The following is a 12,693-nucleotide window of genomic DNA, read 5'->3' on the forward strand; positions in this document are numbered from 1 at the left end:
AAGAAAACTGCTTGGCCTGATAGGACAGAAAATTAGGTGGGCAGAGTAGACAGACAGAATGCTGGGAGAAAGAAGCTGAGTCAGTCAGTCGCCATGATTGTCCCACTCCAGACAGAAGCAGGTTAAGATCATTCCTGGTAAGCCAGCTCGTGGTGCTACACAGAATATTAGAAATGGGTTAGATCAATATGTAAGAGCTAGCCAAATAAGAGCTTAAAACTAATGGGCCAAGCAGTGTTTAAAAGAATACAGTTTCCATGTAATTATTTTGGGGCATAAGCTAGCTGGCAGCCAGGAGCCGGGTGGTGGGAAGTGGCCCCTCCGCTCGTATTACAACACGAGTCTCCGGTGATTGCTTCTCCAGGTGGTAGTGGACCCAAGGCTCACATGGTCACTCCTTGAGGTGAAGGTGGGGCCACACCTCCTGTGGTTGCTACTCCAGGGGGAAGCAATGACATGGTTATGGGGATCACCCCTCTAGGTGTAGGTGGAGTTGAGGTTACGTGGTTGCTACAGTGGTGGTATATCACTTATGGAGAATGGCAGTGGATACTGGCTGGGATTCAGGTGCTCTTTTCCATAGCAGCTACTTACGATAGTTTCTGAAAGTCATTGCTGTTGTCCCTTCTGGTGGCATGATCACTAGCCACTCCCAGTGATCACTTGCCTCTGATGCTCCTGGACCAAACACTCTACCAAGGCTCAGACTGCAGGGGCGATGCTCTCTCTACCAATCCTCAGTTTGAATGCTGTCTCTACAAAACCTCAGACTACATGCTCAGACAGAATCTTCAGACTGAATTCATCTCTACAGATCCTCAGACTCTAGAATTCTTAAGTGGCAATGCAGTTTTCAGAGAAAATTTGGAATTTGCCTCATATATTTTCTGACTCCCAATTTTTCCATTATAAAGTGATTTTATTAAATTCATTTAGATATACTGTAGTGCTCAGCAGCAAAATGGTTCAAGCAAGCAAGTATGGATGTCTATATTAAAATTGTAATGGAGGAAGTGGTGATCAGGAGTTTGATTCTAGAAGCTTCTATGGGTGGATTGATTGGCATATTAGTGGCTTTCTCACTGTTATAGCAAAATGACTCATGGGAGGAAGGACCCTGGAAGAATTAATGATGAAGAAGCCAGCTCACATTGATCATGGAACATAGGAAAAGAAAAGAATATAGAAAGGTTAAAGAATTCTCAAGTTTTTAAGAATATACCAACAGTTGGCAGGAGAGTTGGTTCTGTGGTTAAGAGCACTGGTTACTCTTTCAGAGGACCTGTCTGAATTCCCAACATCCACACAGCAGCTCACAACCATCCATAACTTAACCAACAGACACCAGGCAAGTATATTGTAAACAGACATACCTGCAGGCAAAACACTTGTACACACAGAAATAAATAAGTAAACCTTTTGAAAAGGAATACACCCACAGCAATTCGCTTGCCAGGTGCCTCCTTTTATTTTCCTTGACTCCCCAGTAATCACTCCATGTTATAAGTTCACCAAGGAATGAAAACGGCAGTCAGGGTAGACTCCATATGTCCAATAAGCTCCAAAGCCTGTCATTTGGACAGCAATCTCCCAGTGTAAGAGCCTGTATGGGGCAGCTCACATTCGTGGCACACTAGGATTGACTGATGGAAGAGAGTGTCCAGAGAGCAAGGAGGAATTCAGGGCAGTTCCATATTCTCTCAGTTGGGCAACAGTTAGGAAGGAGTTGTGGCTTCCTGAAATGAGAACATAGATTTATAACGTCACCTGATGTAGTCCGTGCAAGATTTGAGCTGCCTTTCAATCAGTCAAGCACAGGTGGTTTATTGATAATTATAAATCTCAGCCTCGGGGAAGAAGTTGAGATGAAAGACTTAAATTGAAGATTCACCAGCAAAGGGATGGTATTTCGGGTCACAGGACTGGCTGAGATCGTGCAGACCGTGTTTGAAGGTGAAGAAAGGGGACGCAAACAGAAAGCAAAAGCCTGGGACACCAGCTTACAAGGAGGTTTCGAAATCTGCCAAGTCCCTACAATGAAGTCTCTTCACTGAGAAATACACTAACAATGGCAGCTTAGCGGAGAAATGATTGTATTGCAGGTTTGCACACTCACTGTTTAAACCCAGCACTATCACTTTATGAAATCACATTTAGTGCGGATTAGTGACGATGGAGATGTCAGTGATGACTTCATTCCTGGAGGCAGTGCTGGTTCCTGAGTGCTTACATTTCCTAAAGCAATGCTTGCCTAGTGAAACCAAAACACAAGACAGAACACCCAAGTCAGCAGGTTTCCCCAGGACATACATGTCAAAACTCGGGCACCTATTGGTAGTGGCCATGACTCAGCACAGTCCACAGCTTTGTTGAGACATTCCAACAAATGCAGACCTGTCCCCAAGCTACTGTCTGTCCCCCAACCGTGAAGAGTTAGGGTACCACCATTGCTTCTCTTGTTTTAGAAGACATTGTTCAAAGATTCCATTCATACCCAACCAAGTTCAAGTGTGGAGGATGAGAAGCTAGGACCACTACCTCTGCACTTCATGTGTTTATCAACTTGTGGAGGATGAGAAGCTAGGGCCACTACCTCTGCACTTCATGTGTTTATCAACTTGGAGAGCTCAGGAGTGGGAATTTGGGAAGGGGGGAAGAAGCATTGTTCGTGAAGAGCCTCAGAATATGAATTATGGTTATTATTATCATATTATATTATATAATTATATATCATATATATAATTATTATATCTTTATATATAATTATATAATTGTATTATATTATATTAATTATAGTTATTATTACTATATTATTCATTATTTATTTCCAAATACTTCAACATATCTATCTGTTATGTGTAGGATATCTTTAATGTAGCGTCCCAGTAGGGAGGCTGCCCCAATCTCAAACAGACCAAAAGTTACCCTTCAGAGACTCTTACTGTCTGTGTTTTACCGCCTTTTTTTTTTTTGTTGTTTTTTATACGTGTGTGTGTGCGTGTTTGTCTGTCGGAGCTTTGTGTACAGGAGTTCAGGTGCCTGTGGAGGCAAGTGAAGAGCCTGGATCCCCTGTCACTAGCATTACAGGAAATTATAAGGGCCAAACATGGGTGCTGGGAATTAAACTCTGTGCTCAGAAAGAGCGGCAAGTGTTCTTAATTTCTGAGATTCACCTCCTATAGCTCGAATTCTAATTGGTTTGAACAATAAAAACCTGGAGTCAGATATAGGGGCAAATGCTGAAAGATCAGAGTGCTTCTCTATGAAATCCTCAGACTGGATGGGGTATGCTGTCTCTGCAAGCTCTCAGATTGACTGCCTTGGGCTCCTGTCTCGTCTGACCTTATACTCCTCTCTCAGTCCAGCCATATCCCTTCCTGTCTCTACCTTTCTAGAATTGGGATTAAAGGATGTGATCCCGAGTGCTGGGATTGCCTTTGTGTGAACTGTTTTTCTTTTAGACAGATTCGATCTAGTGTAGCTCAGGGTGGCTTTGAAATACAGAGATCCATCTGCCTCTGCTTCTGCCTCCCGAGTGCTGGAATTAAAGGTGTGTGCCACTACTGTCTGGCCTCTATGGCTAACTAGTGGCTTAGGTCTAACTTTGATCTTCTGGCAAGATTTATTTGTTAGATCACAAACAAAATATTGCCACAATCTCCATTTTCATAATCTAATTTTTTTATTGTTTTTATTGAGCTATACATATTTTTCCGCTCCCCTCCCTTCTTCCCCTTCTACCCTATCTTGTTATCTCGTGCCTCCTATGCTCCCAATTTACTCAGGAGATCTTATCTTTTTCTCCTTCCTATGTAGATCCATGTATGTCTCTCTCTCTTAGGGTCCTCTTTGTTGTGGACTGTAAACTGGTTTGTCTTTGTTTTATGCCTAAAAGTCACTTATGAATGAGTACATATGATATTTGTCTTTCTGGGTCTGTGTTACATCACTATGTTCTTTTCTAGATCCATCCATTTGCCTGCAAATTCAAAATGTCATTTTTTTACCACTGAGTAGTACTCTATTGTGTAAATGTACCACATTTTCTTTATCCATTCTTCGGTTGAAAGGCATCTAAGTTGTTTCCAGGTTTTGGCTATTACAAATAATGCTGCTACGAACCTAGTTGCTCACATGTCCTTGTGGTACGATTGAGCATCCTTTGGGTGTATATCCCAAAATGATATTGCTTGGTCTTGAGTTAGATTGTTTATTAATTTCCTGAGGAATCGTCATTAATTTCCAAAGCAGCTGTTCAAGTTGGCACTCTCACCAAAACCAGCAACAGAACTTTGTTAGTTATCAGAATGTGCGGAAGTTGGAAGCTCATTAATGTTCAAGACAGATGCTGCCTCCTGTCTTCTGACTGAGAGCCCCCCCTAGACTGCCTGGGGACATTCAGAAGCACACTGTGTGGAACTTCAAAAGATTCCTCTGATTTCTGTTTAACAGTCTTAGCCCAAAGTCATCCTGTCCTACTCTGTAGCCTAAACAGTTTGGGTGACCAGAATGTCACCCTAATAATGAACGCGGAAGTCCAAAATCTGCCACACTACATCCCACTCTTTAGCATTAGGACGATTTTGAGACAGTGATTTTGAAAACGTAACACTAATGATTAAAGAAGAGGAGATCATGAAGTGGAGAAGGGGTGGGAGGGGACAGGAAGAGGAGGATGGGGGAGAAACAAGTAAACAGCACTCACGCATGAAACTGTCAAAATTATAATACTATAAAGGCACGATGTCTGCGTCGTTAGAATAGGAAGGCGATAAACAAGTTATTTCTAAGTGCAGCGAATATCGGGAGGTATTAGAATTAGATTACGCCACGTGAGACTGACTGGCAGGGCCTGCAACGTGGTAAGTTCACAATCTTGTCTTCATCAGCAGTGTTTGCAAAGCAGGCCTGAAAGGCAAGGCCCCCAACCCATAGAGTGTGAAGCAAGCAGCAACTAATTAGAAATGTGACAAGCACTGATTAGGCAGTTACTTCAGGGGGAAAGGGAACAAGATGAGCAACGCCAACTGCGGAGGCCTCTGTGGAAGAGATAGACATGCTTGTTAAGATGAAAAGTTCCCTGCCTGTCACCTGGGGAAGCAAATTCCCTCAAGAGGGGGTCATTAGCATGTCATTTGCACACAGATTTATTTTTTGTTTTAAAAAAAAGGTAAAGGTCACCACAGAACAGGAACTCCTAGGAGCCAGCAAGGGCGGCCTTTAAAAGGCAGTGATTGGCAGCAGGGCTGGAGTCCCTGTGGAGAGGGCTCTGAGGGCTGCTGCCAACTGTTCCTACTCCTGACCTCCACTAGCCAGAATTGAAATGACCCTAGTGGGATAGCCCGGGAAGGGGCAGAAGTCCTTGGCTCCTGGGTGGGCTGAAGCTCTTGGCTCTGAGCCCAGAGACCTTGTGCATTTGGGGGAAAAAAAAAAAAAGACTTTCCCTTCCCATGCTCTGGTTGGTAGCTCCCCCTAGTCAGTGCTGAGGTCGGCTTTCCCTCCCATGTAGTTTGACTAGGCTGTGGTTGAGTGTGAATGGTGCCCCCTAGAGGTTGACCCTTGACCTTTAGCTGGTGGTGGGATTTTGGAAGGTTGTGGAACCCTGAGGGGGTGGAGCCTCACTAGAGAAGTGGGTCTTCAAGGGAAGGGGTCACTTGTAGCTTTCTAGCAAGATTCCCTTTCTGAATTTTGATTTATGATCGTGGACACACTGTGACTGCCTGTTTCCTGTCCCTGCTGCTGTATCTGTTAATCCCACCGGACTAGAATAAGACCACTATCACAATACAATTTTGAGCCAAATTTGAAGCCAGCTTTAATTAAATACTGACCAGAATGTTGGACTCTGGCCAGGTTCATTCCAGAATTCCCAGAAAATGGCGACAAATCACATTTTGCGGTATCTAAAAAGGCAAATCCATTATACCACACATTTCCCACCAAGTCCAATCAGGGGCAAGCATACACCTTGACACATTTCCTGCCCATGTGCCTCTTGCCTACCTGTGATCAAACATCTCATGAAGCTGAGCCACACAAACTCATTTAGGAGAGGAAAAACAGTGGCTTGTTATCTTCCATAAATAACAGCCTCCATCATTTCAGGAAGTGTCTGTCGTTGGACAAGTGGCACACAGGTTAGAGTCCTTTTTGTTTCATGGATCTCTTGGGCACAGTAATTAAAACTCAAACCTTAATTTGGCTCTTACATATCTTTCATTGCCAACCACAGTGGACTGTGTCACCTTAAACTGTAAGCCCAAAGAAACCCTTCCTCCTTGCTAGTCAGGGCGTTGATCCCAGCAACCAGAAGAGAAGTATAACTCATGAGCCAGATAACATTTGTGAAAGCCCAGGCTTCACGTTCTATTGTCTTCCTAACACCTGTGGAAATAAAGGCATATTTGGTAAAAACAAAACAAAAAGAAACATGCCTTACAAAAAATAACAACAATAAAACAATAACCATGCCTTTGATGGCTGGCAGATTGTGAAATCATCTCAGGTGCCAGCATGCAGTTCACACATGAAGAAATGCTATGCACACTCAACCACTCATCTGCCCCCCCCCCCTCATTCTTCTCTCAGAAGACTTTCTTCAGACCTTGGTAGGGGACTGCTAGGCAGATAAAGCAAAGAGGGAAGAACATTCTGGCTCTCTGGAGCAAACAGACACGGGAAGGCAGATACACAGATGTAAATGTAGAAGGACTACCACACTCCATGGTGTGGCCTCTTTGTTCCACTGGGCTGACCAGATTTAATAAGGGGGCAACATGAAACACTGAAAAGCAAACACTCAGTTCCTCAAAATTCTGGCACCAGGATAACGGGACTTTGCCCGATTGTACCTTGTGGGCCTGTGTTCTGAGAATTCAGTTCTTCCCCTGAAACTGGGCATCTTCCCTCCCTCCTAGGCCTGATGGAGGATCAGGGTTAATGACCACTAAGTGTTTTGTTAACATTCAGATAGGCAGACCCTTTCCGCCCCCCCCCTCCTGTACCATGTGTCTCCCATACCATGTATCTTTTTAATGTTATCTAGGATTTTTCTATAAATCTGCATTGATGCTAAGTAGCAACTTAATATCCTTCAAGATGCAGGCAAAGTTCTCCAAGTTCAAAACACAAATGCACAGATTTGTATGGACTATCAAGGGGCACACAGGCAGTCACTAGCATGCTAGAAAGAAGACAACGGAGAACACGGGGCAGATGCTTATTCTCTGAGGCAGCCTTATGAGACAGTCCTGGAACAGATAGCCATATGGGCCAAAGAGTTCCTGGGATGGGGAGAGAGGCCATTCTGGCACACCAAGAGCCAGCAGGCCTGGACACAGGGATGACAAAGGACAGCAGCCAGCCAGCCCTAATGCTTCGTCTCTTATTAGGGAGCTTCTGTCAGGGATTATCTTGTGGTGGTCTGTGTGTCTGTGTGTACACATGTGTAAATGTGGGCAGGGAGGCCAGGGGTTAACCTCTAGCTCTGTTTCTTAGACTGTGACACAGTCTCTTTATGGAGACCTGGGGCTCAGTGAGGCTAGGCTGGTTGACCAGAAAGCCCCACGGAGCCTGTCTCTACCTCCCCAGCTGGAATTGTAAGCACATAGCATCACCTGTAGCTTCTTTGGCCTGAGGTCTGAGGGCCAAGTCATTTCCTTGTGCTTTTCCAACTGCCCTATCTGTCCTGGGTCGTTTTTAAAGGGACCCGAGTCTGTCGTAGAATGCCCTCCCACAATGTAAGAGCCAATACCATCTTCGTCACAGCAGCTGTAACTCCCCACAAGAGGCCTTTAAGACTGGACCTGCTGCCAAGAAGGGGTGGGAAGGCTTGTCAGGCCCTTATCTTAGATTGTGCCCACTCCTTTCTTTACCTCCCTCCCAGCTGTATGTAATTCTGCTCAAGTGGCAAGTGATTTCACTGTCTTGGGATGCGCTAGAGTTTATGGATGGAGGAAGGTCAACTGAAGATGGGCTCCATCTGTGCAGAAGCCATCATCCGTGTGGGGGTCAGACTCTTTATTGGGTCACTCACACACCCCTAACTCACCTTGTTCCACACTCCATAACTAAGCACGCTAACTCATTTGCTCGCCCAGTGGGACTTTGATGGAATCATTACTTTGTTCTGTCCCTGGTGCCCTAATCTGAGGTTAGCAGACAAGGTGTATGCCTGTGCCCAGGGGAAAAGCACTCACAACCCACATGAAAAACCCAGGGAGGATTTGTAGATGACATTTTCAGCTATGTGGCCGAACAAGCCAGTGTGTGAAGTGGTTTAGCTACCGGGAATAGGAACGAGGGGTAAGATCATCCATGCCTTTGATTTATTTGATCTACTAGATGTTTTTATTTATATAAAAGAAAAACTGCATAGAATGAAAATAAGTGCTTTAGATTTTGATATAAAAAGAACATGGTGCATTCACATTCCTATTTTAATACATGAGTATGGCTGAAGTGTTCAACAAAAGAATAAAACCTTCCCTTTATGCGGAGTAGTGAACAGAAGTCAACATGACGAGGAATGACTACAATGCTATTCCTTGGTCTTTTTCTTGAATAAGAAAAAAAATGACATAAACAAAACAAACCACAGTAACATGACACTGTGTTCCAGTTTCTGATGATAACCCGGAAGCAAAATCACTTTCGAACCCTAGAAATCCCACTAGTGGACCAGTATTCTATAAACTCACCGCTAGAGGGCGGTGAAGAACAGCTATTGGGAGGGCGTCGGCATGCCCTAAGGTGCAAGTGGATTTGGGGGATTTCCAAGGTGTTGCTCAACACACTTCCACAGGGCAGAGTACACAGATTTCTGTCCCATCCCCATCTTGACCATGTATCCTAAACCCCCCTGTGATCTGAGGCCTCCCATGGTCCAGACAGAATAAAATGAGCTTTGGTGGCCCTTCAATCATGTTCCTATTTGGTTGAAAAGAAGCTTCAAAAACACATTTAAAAAAAAAATACTGTTGCTAGCCCCATCCACATTTGGAGGTGGATTAGCAAGATCCCTAATTAAAGCCCATTCTTTGCGCTCATCCAAGTGGACACAGATTTCCGAACTCCACATGGAAGTGTTGTGTGTCCCCTATTCAAAGCCATTTCTGCAAGGGTTAGGACCATGCCGAGACCAAGAACTTGACCTAAGGAGGATCAAGCACAGGAGGTCCCGAGGTCCAATTCCTAGTCAGCTTCAATCCCTAACATCAGACAAGGTACATGCAGTCCAGCATGGCACCAACACGCGGCGGCTTGAATGCCCGTTTCTAGTGTGTGCATGTGTGTGAGGGTGTACGTGTGGTGCAGGCGTGTCTGGAGGTCAGGGGTCAAAGACAGGGTCATCCGCCAGGATACTGTTCACCTTGCCGAGAGTCTTCTTAGCTGACCAATAAGCTCCCATGGGTGTTCACCTCCCCAGTGCTGAGATTACAAGTGTGTTCCGAGGACCATGGCTTTTTATCATGGGTTCTGGGGGATTGAACTCAGGTCCTTTTGCTTGGGAGGCACTGGTTTTTATTTGCTGAGCTATCTCTCCAGACTCCCAGATGCTCATTTCTTACAACGGGTCTTGACTGGCAGCAGCTTTCATTTCCAGACTGGCGTGGGGGTGGGTAATGTGAAGACTGTTTAAGGGTGAGAAAAGAAGCAGAGGTGTCAGAGTCACACCCTCTTACTGTCAGCGGTGCCCTCTAGAGGGGACGCTGGGAACACACTCACTCCTTACCTAGAATGGAGATTTTTCTGCGACACCTCCAATACTTAAATTTTTACAGACATTGTGCTGACTAAGCAAAACACGGGCTCAAAGTATCCCCAGACAAGTTGTACAGGATGGGCAGTGTGTGTGTGTGTCATTTAAATCCTGTCTGCTATTCGGGCGCCTGGGAAGATGGAAGCCATCGGTGTTGCCATGGCAAGCTGGCGACTACTGCAGGAGAGTGACAAAAATGAAACACAGTGCTGCAGGGGCGGGGTGTGGCGTGTGCCACACTAAACCAAAAAACAACTGGGAACAGCTGGAGATGAGTAATAGTAACTTCGGCACAGAAGAAAAATCAAACAGCACAATCTTATCAGATGGTTGACACTTTCATGGGTGGGGAAAATGTCCTCTTTGATTTCCATAGTCCATGAAAGCGGAAGGATGGAGCCAGGGTTCTAGGCTAAGTCCACAGGTTCACAAGTCAGATGTAGAACTTGAATGTCGATGATAAAATGAAGAAAAGCAAGGCACATGGAAGACCCTGGGACATAGCGGTGGGCTGGAACTTAGCTCCCTGGCCTGGAAAGCACCCGCATATAGAGGGCAATTATTGCAAAACAAAAGTGTTTTGTGGCCAAAGCAGGCTGTGAGGCATGGATCCTTTTCATGCAACCATCCCCCCAATCCCACATTCAGGGGACCATCACGTGTGTGATTGTCAAGTGCTAATGTTGTCGCGAGTCCCTTCTGCTCCAGTTTGGAACTCTCCAATAAAAGCTAATCTCCTGGGAGCATTTGATCTTTTTCTTTGTCTCCTTGCAGAGTATGGCTATAGATAGAGAGATATAGACATATATAGATATATAGATATAAAACATAGCTATCCATATTTACATACAGGCATTAATAAAGTGCAAATGTTATTGGCTGTTGTAAAAATCAATCTCATTTCCTGAGGAGGTGCTAATACAGCTTATGCCATGACAACGTCCAAGGCACAGAATGCTCTCTGTCACTTAGCCCCTACTGCTCCTGCTGCTGCTGCTGTTTCTGAATATGGAGCAGCTCTCAGGTAAGAAGGGAGCAAGTCCTTGGTTTCCCAGAAGCATCCGTGAGGACAGCATCCAGCTGCCTCTGGTCTTTGGTGAAAGGGCGGCTTCTGAAGGCTTGGTCCAGCCTGCCCAGAAAAAGCTATTTGGTAGTGTTCAGTGAACCATCTTCTGGAATCTTCTCCTGGGAGCAGCTCCTCCCAGAGAGTCTATCTGGATGCTCCAGCTCACTGAAGCGCTCTGCCACACACTGGGCTGTGAGGCGGGCCTCAGGGTCATGGTCCCAGCACTCTGTCAGCGTCTCACACACGATCTGGATGCCCTGCAGAAGAAGGGAGGGGTTCCAAGGGCATCGTCAGTGGGTGGTCTCCATGGAATTAGCATCAACACATCGTTGTCAAATGATGTCCTATCAGAATAGGGTTTAGACTCCCTATGTGGTCATATGTGCACAGATGTGTGCCGAAGGGTGAAGTCAGCTGTCTTCCTTAATCTCTCTCCACCTTAGGTTTTGAGACATGGTTTCTCATTGAACCCAGAGTTCACTGATCACAGGAATTCTCATTGAACCCCGAGCTCACTGATCACAGGGATTCTTACTGAACGCAGACAGAGCTCACCGACCTCAGGAATTCTCACTGAACCCCAAGCTCACCAATCACAGGAATTCGCACTAAACCCCAAGCTCACTGATCACAGGGTTTCCCACTGAACCCCGAGCCCACTGCTTTGGGATCCTTTGGTCACCTCTTCCTCTACACTGTTTCACAGGTGCACACCATGACACCCAGCTATTTCATGGGTATCAGGGATCCAAACTCAGGTCCTGACAGTCGTTTGTAAACCCTTTCCTAACTGTGCCATCTCTCCAGCATCTCGGGTCCATCCTTGGTAGCATGCATTCTAAAGACTGAAAGAAACATATCCATTCCAGGGTCTGAAAGACCCCTGATTCCCACCTTAGGCCTCGGTTCTCCCTTTCCCTTGCCTTTTCGGTGTCTGGACTTCTACCCTTTCAGAATGTAACATGACTGGAACACCGGTACCCTTCTGTTTGAGCAAAGCTGCGCACCCAGGCCCAGATGGAGCAGACATTAGCCTGGATTCACTTTGTAAAGTCTATATTTGATAGAATGACTCAGAAGTTGCTCCCAGGACTGCCAAGGGTGACCCCATGATGCCCCAGTCACCTCCAATGGCATTAAGCCAGGCTCTTTGACACGGCTATCTTTGTATGCCAAATAAACCTGACTGTAAGATACTTTGTAGCCCATCCTTCCCAAGACAGCTCCACCCACTGATCCTGACCACCAAGCGGGAAAGGTTGTCCAGTCAGCAAGGGCTCTACCACAGGCTGGATTTCATTCTGCATCATGAAGATTTTTGTTACTATTTCAAGGCCTCTCAGAATATCAGAAGGTAAGTAAATAGTCTGAGACATAGCAATAAGATCAGTTCCTTCCATGTAGAGGACAACATTGCCCTGGTGACCTCCATACAGGTAAGGCAGATACACCTAACAGTCTTTGTGGAGAGTTGGCACTTGCCTGCCAATCCCAGCCACTTTCACATCTACGGAGCTCCCCCACCCCAGCTCTTGGTGTGGAATTAATTGCATAATTCACCTAACTGATGGTATTGATTGATGGCCCCGCTAAGAGTAGAGTGTTATTGTTGCTATACCAGAAACATTTATTTTGTTCTGACACAGTAATTACAGGCAGTAAATTGAATTAAATATTAAGCATTACCTTGAAATCAATAGGGCAACAAATCTCATTAAGAGAAAAAATGTATTATGCAAATTTTTTCCAGAATTTTATCATAATGAATAATGGCTTCATTATAAGAACTTTGCAGGAAAGACCTCAAGAGATGGTGAGTGACATAGCTTCACTAGGACGCACCATCCATCCCAGCACCTAATTCCTG

At 45.2% G+C, this 12,693-nt stretch overlaps 1 protein-coding gene across 1 annotated transcript in view; it reads right to left on the reverse strand.

Annotated features, from left to right (window-relative positions):
* Window positions 1-8,334: 8,334 nt before the first annotated feature.
* Window positions 8,335-12,693, reverse strand: part of Tgfbr2 (transforming growth factor beta receptor 2) — an 89,260-nt gene continuing 84,901 nt past the window's right edge. The window contains exon 7 of the mRNA XM_013346451.2: window positions 8,335-11,083. Within this exon, the coding sequence (XP_013201905.1) occupies window positions 10,904-11,083 (180 nt within the window). The 3' untranslated portion in view covers window positions 8,335-10,903. The remainder of the gene's footprint in view (window positions 11,084-12,693) is intronic.

Source organism: Microtus ochrogaster, chromosome 5 (assembly GCF_000317375.1).
Source record: "Microtus ochrogaster isolate Prairie Vole_2 chromosome 5, MicOch1.0, whole genome shotgun sequence".
In the NCBI taxonomy this organism is placed as follows: domain Eukaryota; kingdom Metazoa; phylum Chordata; class Mammalia; order Rodentia; family Cricetidae; genus Microtus; species Microtus ochrogaster.